This window comes from Hydra vulgaris, chromosome 02, assembly GCF_038396675.1.
Source record: "Hydra vulgaris chromosome 02, alternate assembly HydraT2T_AEP".
NCBI lineage: Eukaryota > Metazoa > Cnidaria > Hydrozoa > Anthoathecata > Hydridae > Hydra > Hydra vulgaris.
In genome coordinates, this window is record NC_088921.1 from 66,442,501 (window position 1) to 66,467,339 (window position 24,839).

The following is a 24,839-nucleotide window of genomic DNA, read 5'->3' on the forward strand; positions in this document are numbered from 1 at the left end:
TATCTTGATCATCATCTTTTCCTTTAATTTTTAACATATTTTGCACTCCTCATTTTTGTTTATTTTTGTCTTTGGAATACAAAAAAATTTGGTTCACTTATGGAGTTTATGAAACTGGTAAATGAGTCATTTAACTATTAACTCTTGGACTGCAGCAAGCCACATTTGTAAATGGTACCACTGAATAGAGCATAATTTTTTCTTTCTTTTGATATATTATTTATACATATTTTACCGCGAAAATGGGTCATCAGTTTTTTTTTTGTTGGTAAAATTCTTCTGAAAATATTTTTAGTTAATTTTTTCTAAACATCTTAATTTTATGGAGCAGTCAAAAGGTTAATGGAGTTAAAAGTTTCTAATACCAATGGAGTTTGCTAAGGACAAACCTTTTTCAATCCTCTACATGGTCAAACGTTCAAAATCTGACTAAAACTAGAGACTAAAACAATTTAGTTCTCTTTTTAAACAATTTCTTGTTTATACGATAAAAAAATTGTTACATAGCCACAAAGTACATATAAATAAATTTTAAACATCTGTACATCTAACAGTTGTATTTGAATAATAATAATCAAGAATTATGCTACATTACTCTACATACAAACGAGAAATATCTAACTAAGATTTCAGGAAGAGACAGAGATTTGATAAAAGATTTATAGTATGAAATGGATAGCAAAGAAATAGCAGTATCATATCTTTTTTTTTTAATTCTTTATTGTACAATAATGTTTATATTATTTCAAAAAAAGTAATACAAATTGAGCAACATTAGTGATCAGCCATTCCTTGCAACAAAAAAAAAATTGTGAAGTTGGTAAAAAATTAGGAAACATAATTCTTGAAAAAAAAGATTGTGTGACCTAAAAAAATCTAATGTTATTGTACAAGATCAGGTGGGTTATAGATAATATCTAAAATTAAAAAAAAAGTCTAAACATAATGTCTTTGCCAATAGAACTCTTCTGTTTGTATTTTTTTTACAAATTAATAGAACTCTCCTGGTTAAATTTTTTTACTCTCCTGGTTAGATTTTTTTATAATTTAATAACTTTCATGTTAAACTCTTTATGTTGTACATTATTATAATACATTCTATTGTTTGATAAAAAGATATTCAGATGGAAAAAGCTGAAAAAGAAGAAAGCAAAAGACTACTTCATTTTAAAAGCTTATTTACATTTACAACTTTTCATTAAATTTTATATGAACTTTTCGAAGATTTCATTCAAGGTTGTACCGCTTGATTACAGTTATGGTTATCAATTTGAATTTTTTTACCTCTATTTTACCTCTATTTAATAATTTTTTTACCTCTGTATTGCCTCTATTTAAGAGTTTTCAAAATTTTTTTGAAGACAATATTTTTGAAAACTATTAAATATAGGTAATAAAGTTAATTCAAATTTAAACATGCCTACATATAGCATATATACAATTATAAATGTTAAAAAAAGAAAACATTCATACTAGTTTTTCATTGTTTTCAGGTTTGTTATCATCTGAAATCAATATAAATGTTGCTGTTTTGGAACTTTCAGTAATTCCACTCGCTATAAAATCACCATGCCATGTTTTCAGAAAGTAATCCCAAATCTAAATATAATTTAATTAAATTCTTTGATTTTAATTTTTTACACCAACATTACAATTAAGAGGTATTTTTATTTAGAGTGATCACAACATTTAACATAGAGAAGTTTAGGGAGTGACCACATCATTTAGTATAGAGAAGTTTAGAAAGTGACTACAAAATTTTAATTTAGAGAGATTTTAATTTAGAGTGGCACTATAAATTCTATAAAAGTTTAATTTTAAAGAACTTTAGAACTTGCATTTTATTAGGATCAGAATAATTATAGTAAATACTTACTTCTACACTTATAACTGTCCGTTGATCAGTCGAAACTGTAAACAATGGCCACGAACTACCGCCATTTAAACACTCCATTTGTGTCATCCCCTACATTTTAATATTGAAATATTTAATTTCAAGTAACCATTGATTTTAACTTTAATGAAAAAAGTATTAATAATAATAAAAATAAAGTAAAACAATAACTATCAGTAGAAATAAATAAACCAGAAATGAAGAAATAGAAACGCAGCAAAACTATTTTTACATTTGACATATTTCATACTTGACATATGAAAGTAATCAAATATGGAGTTATTTACAACAACCGCCCCAGCCCTGGCTAAATACTTACTATTTTATACTTTTATACTAGTTACAGGTAGGTAACTGTTTTATATATTTATATATATACATATAAATTTAAATATATATATGTATATATATATATATATATATATACATATATATATATATATACATATATATATATACATACATACATATATATATATATATATATATATATATATATATATATATATTATATATATATATATATATATACATATAAATATAAAGTACATATATATATAGTAAAAATAAATATAAATATATTTATACATATATATATATAAATATATGCATATATACATATATATGTATATATATATGCTATACATATATACATATATATACATATATGCACATATATGTACATACATTTATGTATACATACATATATATATATATATATATATATATATATATATATATATATATATATATATATATATATATATATATATATATACAATGTTTCACCATCAGTAGTTTCATCAGGAAGACCTTCCTGGATGAACCTACTGTCTTCCTGATGGACCTACTGATGGTGAAGCAAGTTATTAAAGATAAAATTAGATAAGTGTTTTTTACTAATTTATATATACATACATATATATATATATATATATATATATATATATATATATATATATATATATATTATATATATATATATATATATATATATATATATATATATATTATATATATATATATCTATATATATATATATATATATATATATATATATATATATATATATATATATATATATATATAGTTACGTGCTTGCTTCGTAAAAATTTTGAAAGATCTGAAAATTTGGATTGTATCTGTGATTTAGCTAAGGTTAAAAAACGCTGGATAAAAGCAGGGTTTGAAGTTGTTAATGACACTTAACTATTCAAAAATCTTATTAAACTTGACAAGCAATATTCTAATTTTAAAAAAAAACACGAAAAAAGAGACTCTTCTAAAGATTTAACAAATTAAAAAAACTTCAAGAATTACTTAAAAAAGGTTCATTGGGTAGGCAAGTCAGATTTGAAGAAGATTACTAGGACCAACAAAAAAAGGTCTGACAAGGATAAGCTCGAAGAATTAATGTTTTTGGAAGATCAGGAAGGAGAAAGAAAGTTTATTCTAGGGACAGAAGATAAGAAATTTAGTAGAAAGGTAAAACTTAACAATTAAAAGTATTAAGTGGTATTTTCTTATAAAAAATTTTGGTTTAATTAGTATTATGTTATGCTTGTAGACAGCAGAGAATAACAGAAAGCTAAACAGAACGAAAGATGTGCAATCAACGAAATCTGATTATAAAATTGAACTCAATTCTGATTTGAGTTCTGATTCATCCTATGATTCTGATTTTGACTCTTGTAACTATTATCAAAAAGAACCATCTCAATCTAAGTGTAGAGTAACTGAAGAAATTCCAATAGTATTGTATGCCGGGAATATTACCTTTATGGGTATGTGATTTTTTGCCAAATGTTTTGCAGAAAGTGACAAGTGCAGTTTTAACTGAAAATGGTATTGATCTTACTGATATAGATTGCAGTAAAACAGGAGTTTTTAAAAAGATAAAATTAGTAAAAAAATATATATCAACTTCAGGAAAAGAGGATATAAAAAATGCAAAAAAGCTTCTCCTTATCCGTGTTTTATACATTTTGATGGAAAAACTCTTTATGAAGTTAATGCAGGAATAAAGGTTCAGCTTTAATAGGCTGGCAGTTCTTGTGGATATTAAGGGTTAGAGACACTTATTAGATGTTCCTCCTCTAACTTCCTCTTCTGGTGATGATAAATATAGAAGTATTGTAAACCTATTGACTGAATTACTTTTGACTTGACTATCACTTTCTGTTTACAAAACAGACATATTGAATAACTCATGTTTTCCTGAAACTTTCTGTTTCAGGAAAACTAGAACTATCCATTATGTCTGTTTTGTTACTAAAGGAATTTAATACCTGAAAGTTTAGCTTTTGTATTCTCAACATGACTTTATTAAAAAAAAAGACAATATCAAAAAATAAATCAACCTTATTGCAGAGTTTGTGGTCTGTTTATGAGTCAAATGCCCCTAACTTAGATATCAAAGCTATTGATCAGATGCATTAATTCAGAAATTTTTGTTGGAATCCAAAAGCAGTTAATGCTGTACTTGATTCGCTTTACAAGCATACTTGGTACTATGATTTCAATAGCTATGATTTCACTAGCTCTAATGGATGAGGATTATTACAGTTGCAACTCTTTCATTTAAAATGCCCAAGGCTGAATACTTTAAAACTAAAAACAAAAACAAAAAAAGGACATCTAAAAAGAAAAAAATGCTAGTTTTTCAAAAATGATAGATTCATCAAGCTTAGATAAGTTTTCTAACCTTATTTTCAGTTTAGTGGTTTAACTGAAGAAAGAATAAAAGACTGACCAGTTGGCATGCATCGCCTGGAGGACGGCTGTCGGGCATCTGAACGTCCATGAATAGTCCAGCAGACGTCCTCCAGACAACGTGTGCTCACATGGTGGCTTTTACTTCCACCTCAATACTGGCATAAACAAATTTAAAATTTTTGAAAATGATGTCTACAACCTTACTGTTGTAAATGACAATTCCGTAAGAGCCGTAAGCATGATGCAGCAATATGTTCATCATTACAACAATATAGGGGAAAAACAGAACAGATTGATATTGTTGACATCAATCAAAACAGATTGATATCATATAAAAAATACGCCTTTTACGCGTGTAAAAAATGTCTACTACTTTTGAAAGGCATATTAAAAACTTCTTTTTTAGACCATATGTTTGTTGGGTAGCGAAGAAAGAAAATAAAAATAAACAAAAGACAGATTAATTAGATAATCTAGAGAAGAAACTTTTACAAAACCTTCCTAAATATTTAAAATATATCCTTTTTTTGATTTGATAAGTAACTTTTTGAATTGTGTACAAAAACCACATGTTACAAAATCAACTTTTGGTAAATTTTGAAAAACCTTTTTATTTCATAATTGTTAATGATTTGTTCTTAAAAACCACTTTAAAATCACATATTTACTAAAGATGGTACTTTACTAATAATGATACTTTGGCACATGTTTGATTTTTTCAGAATGTCATTAATGTTGCACATAAGGAACATTTTTTGCAATAAAATCTCCAAATTTTGCAAAAAAGTAAAAAAAAAAAGCAAAGTGTGGTTTTTAAAGACAAATTAAAAAATTGTAGTTATTTTTGTAGTTAAGTTAAAAATTACTTACGGAGTATTTTATTTTATTCTGATTAAAATATTACAAATAATAAACGTACATAAAATGAGTAATTCTATTCTTATTTTGAATATATTTATAAACGTACATAAAATGAGTAATTCTATAACTATTTTGAATATACATTTGCAAACTATACTATGAATCTCAATAACAAAGATTGAATTTAATTGTTGAATAGGTTATGAAAACAACGCCGCACCATATAATAAACGCTTTTTAGCCGATTTAAAATGTATGTTGTACTGTTTTTTGAGAAGAAATCGATTTAAAATGTATGTTATACTGTTTTTTGAGAAGAAAGAAAAAAACCATACTTTTTTAATCAAAAATACAGATATTTATCTAAACCCTGAAAAAAACAATGTCTTAAATATTAGCGCTAAAGACACTTAAAGTAATCTGTGCCCTCAAGACACTTAAAGTAATCTGTTTTTGATCATTTTCGGATCCTTTTTTACCAAACATGTGCTTTGAGGGCAAGGAAAGAGTGGTTCAATGGTGCTGAAATTTTTTGTGAGTAAGTTTAAACATATTTGCTTCAAATCTAGACAGTTTGGTTTTTCAAATTCAAAAATTTTTTTTTTTCTGAACACCCCTAATATATATATACATATATATATATATATATATATATATATATATATATATATATATATATATATATATATATATATATATATATATATATATATATATATATATGTATATATATATAAATATAAATATATAAAACAGTTACCTACCTGACCATTATAAATTTATATGTATATATATATATAAATATGTAAAATAGTTACCTACCTGACCAATGAAAATCAGCAAACATAATATTAATTCCTAAAATATCTAATCCGCTCTGACCTAATGACTACGGTCCGATTGCCATTACATTTGCATTATGCTTATTTTTTGAACACATTATTACCAGTTTCATTATCCATCACACCAAACACACATGGGTCTCAAACAAACAGTTCGGTTTCCTTCCAGGGCGTTGTACAATGGATGCTATTATTCAAACTATAGAGGAACAAAATAAAATGCTTTTGCAAAATTGAAGATTTTGCAAAAACATTTAATCTCTGCTATGGACACTGCAAAGACCACCACCTATCAACAATCTTTTAATCAAAAATACCTTTGTATTCTTCGTGATGGTGTCAGTGACCTCTGCCTGCCACCAAACATTGGGATCTCTACTGCTTTTTCAATACATAAATAATATGTTTGCCTGCAGTTTTGACAACCTTTTTAATTTAGTATTCAATGATGGAAAAAATTGTACATTTATTACTTGTAATGCTATTCAATTTTAAATATATATACATATATATATATATATATATATATATATATATATAAAATATATATACATATATACAATATATGTATATATATATATATATATATATATATATATATATATATATATATATATATATATATATATATCTGTATATATATATATATATATATATATATATATATATATATATATATATATATATATATATATATGTATATATATATATATATAGAAAATATATATACCATTACAAAGTTGTATTTTTCAAATAGTCTAACACTATATAATTTAATACTGATCTATTTTGTAAACAATTTACATTATATTGATCACTCTTAAACAAACAAGAGATTTTGTATCTTAACTTAATACAACAAAAGCAATAATATATATATATATGTATATATATATATATATATATATATATATATATATATATATATATATATATATATATATATATATTCATCTATTTATTTATAAACATAACACCAACTTTAATCCAAGAGGAAAACTTTTTTATTTTACAGGGTTTGTCAAGATTAAGGCAGCCCCAGCTATGGTTTATCAAACCCAGCCCTGGTCAAATATCAGCCCTGATTGCTTACTTAATTGACAAAATATCAACTTTTATTTTTTTATTTTCAAAAACAAAATCAAAAAGAAAAATATACCAGAGTTTTATATTTGATTGTATATGGCAAGTAGTTATGTAGAGTAAATGATGGATAACAATTAATAAGATACTTTGGTATTGCATTCAATTTTCCATGCATTGAAGCATAAACTTCTTCTTCTGCAACAATCTAATTTAAAACATTTTTTGAATTTATTTTTAGACATAATTTTTAATAAACTTTTAATAAAAAGCATATCTTCATTTAAAAAAAAAAAATTAACCTGGATATAGAAAGGAAAGCTTTCATCTTCTGAATTAATACAACTTAGCAACTTTTTCTTTTCAACAGCAAAATCACTCCAAATTATTGGTATGGTAGTATGAGTATATCTAAATGCAAATACACTTTGATTCAGAGTAACCACAAGGATTAATTTTTACCTATTTTGAATTTCGTTTAAATATTGAAATTTATGAATATTTATTATATAATATTTTATATATATATATATATATATATATATATATATATATATATATATATATATATATATATATACATATATATATATATATATATATATATATATATATATATATATATATATATATATATATACATATATATATATATATATATATACATATATATATACACATATATATATATATATATATATATATATATATATATATATATATATATATATATATATATATATATATATATATATATATATATATATATATATATATATATATATATATATATATATATATATATATATATATATATATATGAAGGCCACACAGGTAAATCACACAAATCCACTTTTGAAAATTTCAAGTTTAAGAGTATTACAAGTCATTAAAAAAACAATAACTTTGAAACAACTACTGCTGCCCAATATTTTTTGTAGTAAAAATACACAGTTGTACAAGTTATTTACAGCTAAACCAATGGTAAATGAAACCTTAAGTCACATAGCCAACTTATATTCTTAAAAAAATATGGTGGATCTAAATAACCCTACGGGCTCAGAAAAAACTTTAAAAAAACAGTTAAAAAAAGAAAAGAGAGTTTGCTGGAGATCTAAGATAAATAAACCATATTAGAGGAATACCAGGAGTTACAACAGAAGTTAATAGAATAAAACTATTGTATTAAATATTGTATATCGGATATCATATTAAAATAACTTTATAACAAATGATGAATGGGATTTGTTTATTTCTTCCCTTATTTCTTTTCATAGCATTAAGCATCAATGAAGCAGAAAATAACTATGGAATAATCTAAATTTTATAGTTACAAATAAAATTACCACCCGAACATTGTTAGAGATAAGAGTTCTATATAAATCTGTGTGCATGTATTAAAGCATTCATATCTATATTTGGTTTGACAGAAAATTGTGTCAAAAGAAAAGACAAATCAAAGATACAATATTTATACATACATACATACATACATACATGCATACATACATACATACATACATACATACATACATACATACATACATTGATACATATACCTTTGTATCAAATAATTATTGCCAACCTGATGCCGACCTAAAAAGATCGAGGTTGGCAATTTGTTGCCAACCTTGTTTTTCCTAACTCCGAGGGATATATATATATATATATATATATATATATATATATATATATATATATATATATATATATATATATATATATATATATATATCAACCCTCGGAATTAGAAAAAAATGAGGTCGGCAATAATTTGCCAATCTCAATTTTTTAGAGGTTGGCAAAAAAAAAATTGATACAAAAGTCTTACCATAAAAGATAGAAATGACGTCGGCAATTTTTTGCTGACATCAAAAAATTTTAGGTCGGCAATTAAGTCGGCATTGCTGATAGCTGACCCTAATTCTGAGGGTTGTATATATATACATATGTATATACATATATATAGCAAATCAAACTGATTCAAGCAGAGGTGCTAGGGAAAGTAGCAGAAAACACAGGAGAACTGGAAAAATCTTACACGCAAATGAAAACGAGAAACTAACTTCTGTAAAAAATAGATAAAAAAAAAACTTAGAAAGAATGGTCAGCAATACATAGCCTCAAATGGTAAAGTACAACGGGGAAAATTTATTAAAAAAACTGTAAAAAAGACCACACACGTTTAAAATTTAAAATTTAAAAAGTCGTTTTAAATGTAAAATAAAAGTTAACATTGCTGATCAAAAAACAACAAACAACAAAAAAAGCACAAACAACAATGGATTTTAAATGATCAAAAAAAGTGTCTTTTTTACTTTTTTTAAAAAAAGATTTCGTTTAGCTAAAAATTCAGAATTGAAAAAAAACAGTTATTCATATTATTTTATTGTTTCTAATGAACTAATACGTGTTTGCAAAGACTATTTATCTATGTACTCTAGATATTGTTGAAAAAAGAATGAGAAATTACAATTTAACAAAAAAACAAAACAACAAGAACACCTCAACAGTATAAAAGAGGTAAAGTACCAAGTTGAACTGTCCCAAATTACATTAAAGACTCTGTACGTAGGCATATTCAAAGCATTCCCAGAATTGACAGTCACTTTTGTCGCAAAAATACAAACAAAGATTACATTCAAGAAAATCTGAATATGACCATTTTGTATGAGAAATATTATGAAAAATGTATTTCTGACTATGTTATTACTGCAGAAAAAAGTATGTATAGATCAATATTTAACACAGAGTTTAAAAACTAATTAATTGAAGTTCATAAACTAAAAAAAGGTATATGTGACGAATGTGAAAGTATGAAATGAATCCTTCACCTAACTCAAATGAAAAAGCAGAATACGAAATTCACGCAAAAAAAAGGCCGAAACTAATGAAGAACGTAATTGTGATAGGCTTGATAAAAGTATGTGTGTTATTTGCTTCAATATGGAAAATGTTTTCAGCCTACCAACAGCAAACGTTTCCAACTTTTTTTACAAACAAAAGTTGACTGTTTTTCATTTGACTGCGCAATGCTCAATATCAAAAAAAATTATAGTGCAGTCTGGTCAGAACTTGCTAGTAGCTGATCAAATAGTTGCAGATGAATCTCATGGTAACTGAAAGTTGTTTATGGAGCAACTCTTGTGTACCACAGAATCAAAATAGTTTTATGACAATTGCTTTAAAATTTCATGCAAAATCATCTACAAATTAAAACAATCATTCAGAAATTTTGTGAGCCAGGACATAGTGTTATCCAGGAGATAAACAGTTTACATAGTATTATTGAAAGAAATAAAGAAGTAGCTGAAGTTTACAGTCCAATTCACCTGTCAAAGTTCTAAAATACATACCTCAAACGAATCCAATCAAGTTGATTTAAATTAAAGAAGAACAAATGATGGACTTTCAAACAACTGCTAAGAATTATTCATTGCTCAAAAATGTTCCATATGTTAAAGGAAAGATACTTAAATACTCAGCAGATAAGCCATGGAGTGTTGAAAACAAAACTGAGTTTAGTTCTGAATGGAAGTTGGAAAATATTCTCAACACCAGACACCAAAATTCAAATAATAAAATTGCAAACAATACAAAGTTTTTTTCAGCTCTGTTGACAACTTGGTTCTGTATCAGTTTTTTTTGAACTTTTTTTATACTTTTGATTAAATAAAAAAATTATTTTATAAATTTTAGTTTGCAGGCTGTTGTATTTCATTTTCAAGTAAAACAGAATGTTTGAATTAGTATTTAATATATATTTTTTTACCAACAAAATTAAGTATATGTATATTTTTTAATTCTGAAACTAATTTTGTATTATTTATTATTTGTATAGTGTTTGCATCAACATAACTGACCCTCGCGAACAAAAATTATGTTTTGCTATCTTTTTTGGTTTTATGCTTTTCAAAACTGCATTAAAATATTTAAAATATAATTTATCATGACAAACAATGGGCTAACAACTAGGAAACAGGGTAAAAATAGAGTCCAGGTCTCACCAACACTGGAAAAGCAATTTAATTCCAATTTTAAAAAGGTAATTCCTCTTAGGTGCTTAAAACACGGGAGGGGACGTTTATTATAAAAAAATATATCAGTCCTGATAAGAGGTAAAACTTTAAGTGCAATTAGGCTTTCAAAATCATCGACCTTTAAAAAATATTGTAAATTTCGATTTGTCAAATTTAGGTTTATCTTTGTTTCCTACCATAGTATAAAACTTATGTAAGCATACATATGTTTAGCAGTAATAATTACTGCTAATAAAAATAAGACCTAATTTACTAATAGTCTTGAAATTATAAAAATTTTAAAAAAAGATCAACTGTCAGTATTTGTGCCCTAAAATTTGAAAATCGATTAACTCCGAATCACAAAAAGTGGAGATCCAGCCTCTTGGTTCTTGGCTGACAATCTGTTTTTATGCCTCCTGTTAAAACGGATGCCTCCTGTTTTTATGCCTCTGTCATAAAAACAGGAGGCATACTTTTTCTTCTGAAAACATTAGTATAACAGTGCAACATATTAAGTTATTTCTAGGTTGATCTGCTCATTACACTAGAAAAAAATCTACAAGGCTTTACCTCCAAAGAGATTTAAATGTTTTTAAAATGTTCTGCATTTTTAAAAAAAATTATACTTCAGAAAAGTGAACATATTATTATCATAAAATAAATACAAAATTTTATATTTCATTTGACTATCCTAAAAAAAATACTTGCTCATTCTGTGATTTAACAAAGAAAAAAATAGACGCAAAAGATTGTCAAGTACCTAGTGATTCTGATGCTGCTAATAATTTGTTACAAAAAAAACAGAATGCTTTGAATGCATCACTCGAGCTTAATCAGAAAAAAGCTGAATTGTTTTATCAGAAGATAAAAGCTACATGTTTGATGCAACCAGCTTTGATTTCCAAAAAAATCTGTCATTTTAATCTTTCAAATGGTAGGCAACAAAGGGCCTGATGATGTTTGTTCTATGTTTCATGATTTTTTTAGTTATCTTGAAATTTTTTAGTTATCAAATTATTTTGTGATTAGTGCACTGAACAAAATAAAAACTGGATTTTTAACTGGAAAATAAAAGCTGGACAAAATAAAAGCTAGCTCTGAGAATTGTCAATTGCTTTTTTAGATTTGTTTTTTAGAGTAAAATTAACCAAGTCTGTGAATGGTCAGAGATCTGGCAATTACAATTTAATAGTGAAAAATATTGTATTATGCACTTTGGAAAAATATCCTTGGCTGTACTTATAAACTAGGCGACAAAATATTAGCAGTTTCTGATACCGAAAAAGATCTTGGAATTACATTGTCATCAAATCTCAAATGGAAAAGTCACATAACTAATTGTACATCAAAAGCTTATTCAATGCTTGGAATGTTGAAAAAAATACATCAACAAAAAAATTTTAAGATACTTTACATAACATTTATAAGACCCCATCTTGAATTTGCAATACAAACATAGTGCTCTTGGCCTTAACCTCTCCACCTCTATCTAATATATGATAAAACCTATTGGCTATTACTGTTAGCAAATTGGCTGTAGAACAAGAAGATCGAAATCCGTGACAAGTCAGGTCGCTCTCCAGAATTTTTGAAAGTAGTGATAACAAATGCCGCTATCCAGCATGCTGGAAAACAAGACTCCAATAAGCACTTGTTAAATAGTTTTGAAAGTATTGACGACAACTCCGGAGAACACTTCTGCAAGACTCTTCTTCAGCTTGTGGTCCGGACAATTTGTTCGGACCACAAGCTGCAGAAGAGTCTAAACAGGAAATCACCTTAGATACAGAAGCTGGAGTAATACAATTGTCAAGTAATGGATCAACCTGTTTGTCGGCAAAATCAGGTAGTACGCAACAAGTGGAATCAAGAGGTGATATTGATGAAAAGTTCTTAGCAAAATAATAGTTGAAAATTGAGTTTTAATTTAATAACTTGAGTTAAAAAAATATAACTGGACAACCATTTTTTATGGTGAATTTAATCAAAATTGCCAGTTGGTTCATAAAAAAATTTTTTTTTAGTAAATGATTTTCTTAAGGTATTAAAAAAATCATTTACTAAAAAAAAATTTTTTAATTTTTTTACTATGTTGTTTATATACGTAAAATTTATTTACAATGTAAATTTAATAAATTTATATCAAATTATATAAAAAAATTTCAGTGCATTTTTCATATGGAAAGACGAATAGTACTGAGTAAAAAATAACTTTTTTTTTCCTTATATCTATGAGAAAAATATGTAATTCTATAAAGTTGAACATGTACCAGCCCTTCTGTATTTCATTTAAAATGAATGAATTAATAAAAATATATCTTAATTTTTCATTTAACTTATCCCTATCCAAATTTTTATTATCTTTTGTTTAATTAATGCACAAAAATAATAAAATAAAATAGATGTGGATAATAATAATAAAATAAACCAGATGTGAATAATAATGTGTATGAACAAAGACTATTGGCTCTAAATACAGACTAATTCGTGGAGATCTAATTATTGTCTTCAAATGTTGCAGTAATAATAATCATGTTTAAAATTTGTTTGAAATCGATAAACATTTCAATACCCGCGGTCATATATTCAAACTAAAAAAATATTCCTCTTGCTTAAATATGTGTACAAACTTTTTTTCTATAAGAACCTCCACCAAAAACATTTAAAATGCTTCTCGACAACCATCTCAAAAATGAATGGTTTATCTATGACTGATATGGATTTCTTTTTATATGAGTTCATGTAAAAACACTGCTAAACTTTTATATTACCAGGTTGACAGGCATTATATGCCTATACAATTTTAATTTAATAAATAAAAATAATAATAAAATAAACTAGATGAGAGGAGGTCTCTGACACAGGGACTGCTGTGGTTCACAGTGAATAAACCACAGTTACAACAACCGCAGTTACAACAACCATCGTTATGACCATTTTTTATTAGTTATTCACTCATTTCTGAATTATTCACTCATTTCACTCATGTCTGAAAAGTGAGCAAAAAATTGTAAAAAAAAAATCTGAATGTAAATATGTGTAAACCTTGTTTTAAGAGTCAGAAAATGAAACAATGATTTTAAAATTTACAATAATATCATTGGGTATATTGCAAGCCTACGTAAACTGCATTGAATAATACAGCGTTACTGACAAATATAGTCAATTAATATTGAGCATATAAATTAATAACTTTAACATCTAATATCTATAGTTGAAATTACGAAGAATATGAATAAAACTTTTTATACCAAAATAAGCCCAAAATCTGTTGAAACAAAAAAAATATTAAGTTTTAACCTTGTCTTGTTACGCGCTTCCTACCTGTAGATTCACCAATTTGCACTGTCCCTGACATAATTACTATTACATTCAAAAATCAACAATAATATTACCACTAAAAACTATTATTAAATTATCCTTTGTCAAATTTTATCATACATAACAGTAAAATTATTCAGAATGATGCTACTCAAAACAATATCACAATCATTAACAACTTATAAATGAAAATAATAACAATTTTATAATATAAAGCTAATTTTTAGTGAATTTCTTTTGTGGTAAAAAACAACAACTTACATAAAACCAGATGGCTTTAAGTAAAAAGAACAATGATAAGCAGGTATTAGAGGTATAGCATATGTGCATTTACTTTCTACTTTTGCAAGCAACTTGTTTTCATCATCTTTAATTTTGCATACTATGTCAATTGGCATTGGAAAATGATTTTTGATCTAAAGTAAAAAAAATTACTTATGTAATTAAAAATAGATAAACATTTAAAAACTGAGTTTTTATTCATTTTTTTAATTTACTTATTACTTTATTATAAAGATTGATTATAAAAAAAATTTATTTAAATAAATAGTATCAAAAAATAATAAAGTAAAATAGTTATTGAGTATTGAGCTACAGTAGTTGCCTAGCCCTAAAAGCCTTATTAATATAGTCTTGTTAGCAAAAAATGTCACTGATAGTATTTTACTTAAACAAGTATAGATGGGGGCCAAATGTATGCAAATCGAGAATCTATGAAATAGGTATATATTACAGCATAAAATATGGCTAAGTATATAGAAGCTATCTTTACAATGTAATATATCTATACAATAAATTAATGATAGCAGAATATGTACTGAGGTCACTTGTTAATAAAAAAAAAAAGTAAAAAAACTTGTAAATTAAAATAGTAAAATATTAAATAAATAAAATAGTTGAAAATAAAATTAAACCTGTAAGGGAGAACGAATATAAATAGATCTCTGTCCATCATTCGTCATAACTTCAATAACAACAGAATATGCTTCACTACCAGAGTTCTGAAAATTAAATATACTTAGTTATTAACTATTATATATATTTATTTAACAATAATTTTATAAAGCTATTGTATTATAAACATGAAAATAAAGTATATTAAAATCTTTATTTTACAATTTTGGTAAAAGTAAAATTAAAATAATTTGTTAAAATGTAACAAAATAAAATATATTAAAATTTTTATTTTTATTACATTGTAAAAAATGCTTCAAGAACTTTGATTTAACTCCTATTTACTTCTAAATATAATTAATTCCAATACCTCTAACCTCTATCCCATACCTTTAACCTCTATCCTATACCTCTAAACTTTCATTTCACTCATCTCTAATAATAAACTTTTTATAATTTAAATATAATTAAGCTTGTAACAAACAATAAAAATATTTAAATCTTTAGATTCTTTAGGTGTTTTTTAGGCCAAACTTAAAGTATGCATAAATATAGACCTAAAGCTGCAGTAAATGCAACTATCATCATTAAGTTTTAAAATCAATATAACATGAAAATACAATTATCATCATTAAACTATATGCTCAATATAACAATAAATACTTAAAAAAAAATTAATATACGTCATCAGGTACAAGATCATAGATAACAGTGCGCTGCTGTTTGATAACAATGTTTTTAATAAGTTGAAAACCATCAACCTAAAAAATTTTTAATAAAATAATTACATGTTTTTTGGATGATTGGATCTGGGGTATAACTTTTTCCATACCAAGTTAACATCATTGTTTGATATTGCTTTTTTTTATATAAAATATAAATATTATATATTTATATTTTATATGCTTTTTCAATTTTTACAAATTTTTACAAATTTTAAAAAATTAGAATTTGAATAAACAGATATTGTTGACATTATTTTTAGCTATTACACTTTTCATATTTTCAGCTAATAATGTCAAAAACCTTTGACAATAATAAATGTCATAAAAAAGTGTTTCTACATAAGTGTTTATCCTGTTAAGAGAAGTTTTAATCCAGTTAAGAGAAGTTTTTATCCTGTTGAAAAAAATGTTTATTTTGTTGAAAAAATAAAAATAATTAAATACATTTGCATCAAAACTTTTAAATTGATTTTCAACCTGAATGGAAATAAGTGGACGTTTAATTCTTTTTTCACCAGATTTCCTAATCTTTACTTCTTCAATACCAACTGAAGTTGAATTTTCTAGAACTATATGTCTTTCACCATTTGAAGTCTAAAACATTTGAAAAAAAAAGCTTATTTACCTGACCAATGAATCATTATTATGATCTTATGATGAAATAATATAATGATATAACTATACAATGATGTAATGATGTAATGGCGGAATGATATAATGATGCAATGCTATAATGATGTAATGATGAAATGTTATAATAATATAGTAATACAATGATGTAATGATCTAATGATGTAATGATATAATGATGTAATGATATATTAATTTAATGACTAAATGATGTAATGATCTTGTTTTGATTACATGGTTGAATCATTATATCATTAAATCATTGTATCGTTACTTTATTTTAATTTTACATTGGTTTGATTTTATTTACAAAAAATTATAATATATTAGGAATAATTAATTAGATAACTTATGTCTAAATTTATAAAACAATTATCTGTTACAATTTAATAGTTTAATACTTAATAAATTTAATAGTTTCATATTCAAATAAACTTTATAATAATGCTTTTTTAACTTTTTTAAATGATTTTATAATTGTATAGTGATATAATGTTGTAACACAACATAAGTATTAACCTGTAAGCAATCATTTAGTTCAACTGCAACCTTTTTCCCAGTCTGCAAAATAAAATTCAATAACAATATAGGAAAATTGTATACAAAGCAAAATTGCAGTTAACCTTAATCTTAATTGATAACAAGTTTTAATCTCAAGATAAGAGTCAAGTAGTCTCTATTTATATTTTAATTTTGGTGTTCTGGATTTAAAAAAATAATTTAAAATATACCTAAAAAGCAAAATAATAAACTATAGAATTATAGAGTTTTTGGTTTTATTCTTAAAAAATCTTAAAATATTTCAAAGAAAAAGTAACAAATTCAAACCTTAGAACTCCAGTGTCCAAATTTTTTTTACAAAACTTACCTTATTTTGAATAATAAATGGATCTTTTGTTAGTGAGACAGGTTTTGGAACATCCTCTGAACACTCATAAGCATCACTAAATAACTTTAAAAAACAAAGATGGAAAATTCTCTTAAACATTTTATAATAATAGTTAAAGTTATATATGTTATCACAAAAAACCGAACACTCATATTTCATGACACTTAAAAATTATATTAACATAATTGAAAAAACAGTAGTGTTTCATGATTTGAAGATTCTTAATTTATAGTATAATATTGTTTATATTGTTAACAGTAAAAAAAACTATTTTACCTTTCCAAGATCTTGTAAGAGTGAAATACTAGATTTAGTAAGAGTCATTTCTAAACAATCATATGATACAGCCTTAAGAACAGCCATAGGTTTGATCAGCAATGCAGTCTCATCTTGAATATTATCCTTTTGTGTTAAGTACTAAATCAAACCAAAGTTATATTTTATAACCCATTTATATATCGAAAGTCAAAAGTTTGAAGAGTCCCTATTATTGCCAAGAATTAAGAGACTCCATAAAAAGCAAAATTTTGGAACTCAGATGGTTTGGAAAAAAACAAGACAAATAAATTTTTTTAGAGCATGCAGGAACAGATTCAGTAATACAATGAGACTTTTCTGAATGACAAGTCAAGCAAGATTGAGTTTTAGTTAATGAAACTAGAGATAATAGCTCCTTTAGGCAGTGACCATGATAGTATTTGTAGAAAAGAGAAAGAGATGCAACTTTACAATGATGGGAAAGAGGCTCAAGCTTGGCAGATAGAGCAGGTCCAACTACATTTACAATGCGTTTTTGGACCTTGTCTAAAAGGGAAAGAGCATCATGAGAAGAACCAGCCCAAATATAATAACAGTATTCCATAAAGGGACAAATAAGAGATTTGTCGAGGTAGAGAATGGAATCAGGAGAAAGATAATGACAAGCACAATAAAGAGAAGCAACCTTAACTGATGCTAATTTATTAATCGATTGTATATATGGTTTCCATGAAAGGTCAGTAGTAAATGATAATCAAAGAAGAGGATTCAGTGAGAGGGTTGCCATTCATTAATATATAAATGTTGACAGTACTGCAATAGTTGTTTTGCAGTTGTTATTGATTGTCTGACAGCAACTTATTTGACTCAAGATGGGATATGAGAAATATGTTTATCAAAGACTAAAAGACATTGGTAATAACAGAAAGAAGACTGATCGGACAATAATTGGAGAGGTGAGAATGTTCATCAGAGTTTTTGAAAATTGGAATAATAGATACATTTTTCCAGCAGGCAGGAAATCAAGACTCAGTCAAGCACTTATTAAAAAGTTTAGAAAGAATTGAAGAGAGTTCTGGAGAACAATTTTGTAAGACTATAATAGGAATTTTGTCTGGAACACAAGCCTTAGATGAGTTTAATTGAGATACAACTTTAGTAGCTGGAGTGATTTGAATATCTAACAATGGGTTGATACAAGATACAACTTTAGAAGAAATTGAGATACAACTTTAGAAGCTGGAGTAATTTAAATATCTAACAATGGGTTAACCTGTTTAATTGGGATAGAAGGAAGAGAAAGGCCGTAAGATTCAAGACTCAAATTAGAAGAAAAGTTCTTTGCAAATAGTTCTGCCTTATCCTTGGGAGAGGTAATAAGAGCAGTCCCTTCAATTAGAGATGGAATGTTAGACCTTCCATCTCTAATTGATGGGACTGCTCTTATTACCTAAATAGCCATTTGTTTACAAGAGTATTGTTCTTTTGAAAAAGATGAAAAAAATGATTATGATTAGATATAGCAGCTGCACAAGAGAGTGAAAACCATGGAGTAGAATGAGGCTTGATTGAAACTGATGAGATGGAATAAAAGCTTCTATTCCTGCCTGAATCCAGGTTATGTAGGAGGCGCACTTTTCAGCTGAGAGGGAAAAAACATCAGCCCAAGGACCATCACAAAGCAAATCACAAAAAGAATCCCAGTCAGCTTTAGGGTAGTAGTAAGTAGTGCAATGATAGGGTGAGTCCAAAAAGGAAGTATGAGATGAATAAATTAAAAAATCATTGCATGGTTAGAACCACCTAAAGGAGAAAAAGAACACAAGCTAGGATCAAAGACCAGACATAAATCAATGAGTGAAGGTAAATGATTAGGGTTGTCAGGAAAACGAATCACAAAGTTAACTAACTATTTGAGTGAGATTGAGAAATACAGAAGTTATAGGCTTTAGTGTCAGCAGGGTCAGTAGCCTTAAAGTCAAGTCATTCAGTGTGATAAGCTTTAAAGTCACCAATAATAACAATATTAAGAGAGGGGTAAAGAGAGAGGGCATAATCAATTTGATCAGAAAATATATCTAAAAAAGTGCAGCCTTGGGAAGAAGGAGAGCAAAAAAGAACAAAGAGAAAGGTGATAGAGCAAACAGATGTTAGGCGAAAGCACATAATCGAGTGGTCAAAGGATTCGAACCTGATTTCACAACAAATAAGTTAATTGATGCATATGTATACCTCCAAGCCAAGCCTGTGATCATTGGAGTCTTTGCAAGTCAAAGGATAGTACCCATCAACACTAAGATCAGAAGAAGAAATAGCAGAATTTAAATTAGTCTCACTAAGAGCAAGCAAGTCTGGTTTCTGGTTCCATCAATTGAATTTTGCAAGAGGCAAGATTCAATTGATGGAAGGTTGCTTCGCAGACCATGAATATTCGTAAAAGATATATTGAAACAGTTAGGTGGTGGGGATGGTTTTTTATGTTTAATATTTTGGGTTACTTTTGGCATAATTTAAGTTTAAAGAAAACTTCACTCATTCATAGTCAAAGCACCACCACCTTAGCAATGAGCTATGCAATTTTCTCAGTCCTGTTAATTAACTCTAAGTTGTAACATAGGGTTAAGTTAATTTATCTCCTTATGTGCACCAATAGCTTTAACAGGGACACCATCCATGCACAACATGGCACTGATAATACTCTGATATTTATATTGATTTTAACACTCTGATACTTATATAAACTAAAATAATCATATTATATATAATTATTTTGGTTTATCATCATTGATATTTAAGATCAATATGTTAATTAGAGTGTTAGATACTGTTAGACTATCAACCTCAGGCAAAGGTACTAGAGATTTTCAAGTATGTATTATCACTGTATGTGACAGCAAAACTATCATTACGCTGTTTTTGTATAGGGTGGTGACACGATTGTTATAAAATAGTCACTGTATATGACAGTAAATAATTAGAACCACACATAGTCACTGCATATGACAATAACACAATCACACAAATACTTTATGTGATAGTAACAATTTCACTATTACACTGTCATTTCAATGACTGGGCAACGGTGATGATGACTAAATAATAATAATATAGTTATTATTTTTTGATAACGTTGAAAAATATCTTTTGGATCTAATTCATAAAATACAAATTTTGAATAACTGACCATTTTTTTTATTATTACATATAATTTCTAATATTTTATATATCCCTATTTATATTATACTATACTATTTATCTTTATTTTTTAAATAAGTTAACAAACTAAAATTAAATTTGTTTATACCTCTATACTTAGTTGCCATGGTTTTTCTTTTCTATTTTCTGTTATTGGTTCAATTAATGGTTCCCATTCTGCAACAGATTCATTGTAGTAACTAGCTTGCATTGATAATGTAGATATCCCATTAATTTTGCCAGTCCAATCAAAAACATCAGCTTGTAACTTCAAATCAAACCGCATCATTGGAGTTAGCTGGCCTCCAAGATAACCTTCAATTCGAAGACAAATTCCTTCAACATCAACAAGCAAATGCTCAGTTTTTAAAGAGGAAGCATCACTTGTTTGCTTTTCTTCTGAATCTGACATGCCAATTTTAGGGACAATCCTAATTTTTCCTAAATTTACTTTTTTTATAGAACCATCTGTAAATTTAACAAAAAAACGTTTTGTGTTTGAACTTTCAACAATATCTGTAACCTTTGCTAAATGCATACAAAGATCACTTGAATCTTTTTGTGCAATTACGTCTTGACCAATTCGCAAGGAAGATGATAAAGGAACTATGTTACGAACAACAAACTCTGTATTGTGACGATCATGAGCTATTTTAAGTTTGCTCAAGTGATTTATGTAAATCATTTTATCATCAAGCTCAGCAACAATCCCTTTTTCATAAAAAGGTTTATCACGAGCAACAAGTGAGTAAACGTAGGTTCCAGGAGTAGGTAATGCTTCAAAAAATAATTTAAAAAACATATAATTTCATACTATTTTAATAACAATAAAAAATAATTTAAAACGTAAAAACTTTCAAAATTTGTTAATAATAATTTGTCTACATTAAAAAAATATAAAAACACTTTTATTAACCTTTAGAAAATGAACATATAAACTCATGAAAATTTATAAAATAAATATATTTTTAACAATAAAAATCTAGGTTTACAAGTTAAACTAGTGAGCTAAAGGAACTAACAAAAGAAAAAAAGAAAAAAAATCCTTTAAAAAAAAAGCCATTAAAATTGAGATCCACTGATAAAAGACCAGTGCACAAAATTGGTAATAAATTATCTAACTATAACTACAGGCCAGTATTGTTAACGTGTATTAAGCAAAATGCTGGAAAGCAAATTTATATAATAGATGTTAACAATTCAAATTAAACTTGAATTTTTTTTGTTAAAATGGGACTCATCTCCAATAACTAGCATGCTTTGTAAATAATAAATCATGCACAACTAATTCATTAGAAAATTTGGACATTATTTCTCTTTTTTTTCCTGCTAAAAAGCCCATTGAAGTAGTATCTTGACTCAGTACTGTGTGCAGTAAGGCTAATTTATAACCTTAATAAACACGGAGTAAAAACAAAACTATTACAGTGGACAAAGAGTGATCCAGGACAATATTTATAAAAAATGATTGCAAACTGTATTGTGATGACATTAAAATCATATCAAATTTGGATTCCTCAAATGTTCACTGTTGCAAAATGATTTAAATAAAGTGTTTAATTGGTCCATATGAGAAATTATAATAAATTAAATAAAATTGCAAGTGCTTCAAAAACAAAATTCTATGCTTGGTATAAATAAAATTTATTGTAATTATTGTAGGTTTTGACCTAAATATTTTGAAAATTTTTATACAATATATATTAAACCTTTTAATCAAGTTCTCAATTTAAGTTAGGTATCCATTTAAGTTAGGTATCCATTTAGAAAAGCTGGCATAAAATTATTAGAAAGTATTCAGCAAAGGATAACAAGGATGATTCCCACTTTAAAAAATTTTATACCACATCCTTAACTTATTTCACAACAAACAAATGCTATTGTGTATGAAAATAATTATGTTCATATTAGTTGGGTCTAGTAAATTTCTTCAAAAATTGACAATTAATCCAGCAGTTGAAAACATACATTCAATTCCTACACTTTTTAATAGAATACTTTAATATTCATTTGTTAAACATGCCAGATGGGGAAACTTTTTATGATTATTTTTCCAAAACTCTACAGAGCCTTATCTTCTATCAGTAAACAAATAATATAAATATTGACTTCCCTGGCTAGACTTTGATGTCCACTTTGATCATAATTTGGAAAATTAAAAATGTTATACAACTTATTAGTTTTTTTAATATTTATAATTTTTATTTTATTTATATCATACTTTTTTTATTTTTACCATCTTTCAGTAGTTTATTGTCATTGTTATCAACTACATTGTTAACTACTGCATGTTAATTTAAACTTTCTGTAAAACTTGATAAAGTCTTTAATAGTATAGTAATTGCTTCATTATTAAAAAAGATACACTTAACTGCTAGATCTAACAAACATGATAATTTGTTTCTGACAGTTTTAAAGACTGTTCTAATTTTGAGCTACAAGCCATTTTTTGTTTTTTTACCGTAGATAAATCGTCAACATATACCTTGAGAAGCGATGCAATTTTATGTTATTATTATTATGAATATTATTATTATTTTATGACTAATGAAAATTTTGGTAAAGTTAAAAAATTTTTTTTTTAAACAACTACCTTTTTATTTTGAATCAACCAGATGAACTTATGAAGAGAGATAATAGATAGAGTGTTTCCCCTAATGACAACTTACAACTTCTATTAAGCTTTGAAAAAGTTTTAGGAACTTAGTAATTGTAGCTCAAATTCATTGAAACACACTTCTCTTTTGCCAGCTCTTTTTTCTTAGTTTTATTACACTTTCATACAGCTGATCAATTTATATGTTGAGTTTTCTGCAAATAAATTGTCACTTTCTTTTTATTCATCTTCACTATATGATAAACGATAGGACTATCATTTGGGCTTGCTTGATTTGCCTGAATTTGGAATTTTTTATCAAGATTAACAAGTACTTTCACTTCGTTCTTTCACAACTTTTCCTAATTTTTTTTAAAGATTTACATTATCATTTATCAAAAGTTTGTTAACAAGAAAAGTTGATTTAAAGCTCAAACATGTTACAATATTTCAACTTCTTCAGCAATTTTAAGACTTCAGGACATTTGTTGAGACCATCAGAACCAATAGTAAAGTCAGCAGATAAGCTAAGCAATGCTGAGGTTCTTCACAACCAAGCAGTCTAGAAGTCTTTATCATATTTGTAGCACCATCATGAACATTACGCAAATGTAACTCCCCATACTATTTGCTAAACATATCTTTAATAACATCCTTCATAAAATATGCAATTCTGCAGCCTGGTTGACTACTTTGAACATATAAATTAAAGCTCTGTAAAACTAAAGTGCAATGTCAATAGTGATATCAAACTTTACTTTTGGTGCAGACCCACTTGCACTGCACCAATTTATAAATGTATTGTTTTTGCAAAAAAAATTCATAAATTGGTGTGCTGCACCAATTTATGAATTTTTTTCCTAGGTAGAGATTTTATCAGTAACAATTTTGTGTACTAAAAACAAATGATTTTT

The 24,839-nt window shown here is 26.3% G+C and overlaps 1 protein-coding gene across 1 annotated transcript in view; it reads right to left on the reverse strand.

Annotated features, from left to right (window-relative positions):
• The window catches only part of LOC100215098 (intermembrane lipid transfer protein VPS13A), a 172,035-nt gene that overhangs the window by 18,677 nt on the left and 128,519 nt on the right, over positions 1–24,839 (reverse strand). The window contains exons 34-45 of the mRNA XM_065791745.1: positions 21,439–22,106; positions 18,153–18,293; positions 17,856–17,939; positions 17,507–17,548; positions 16,835–16,951; positions 16,316–16,393; positions 15,653–15,739; positions 15,000–15,154; positions 7,698–7,806; positions 7,472–7,603; positions 1,877–1,966; positions 1,474–1,599 (exon numbers count right to left, since the gene is read on the reverse strand). Coding sequence (XP_065647817.1) covers positions 1,474–1,599; positions 1,877–1,966; positions 7,472–7,603; positions 7,698–7,806; positions 15,000–15,154; positions 15,653–15,739; positions 16,316–16,393; positions 16,835–16,951; positions 17,507–17,548; positions 17,856–17,939; positions 18,153–18,293; positions 21,439–22,106 — 1,829 coding nt within the window. The remainder of the gene's footprint in view (positions 1–1,473; positions 1,600–1,876; positions 1,967–7,471; positions 7,604–7,697; positions 7,807–14,999; positions 15,155–15,652; positions 15,740–16,315; positions 16,394–16,834; positions 16,952–17,506; positions 17,549–17,855; positions 17,940–18,152; positions 18,294–21,438; positions 22,107–24,839) is intronic.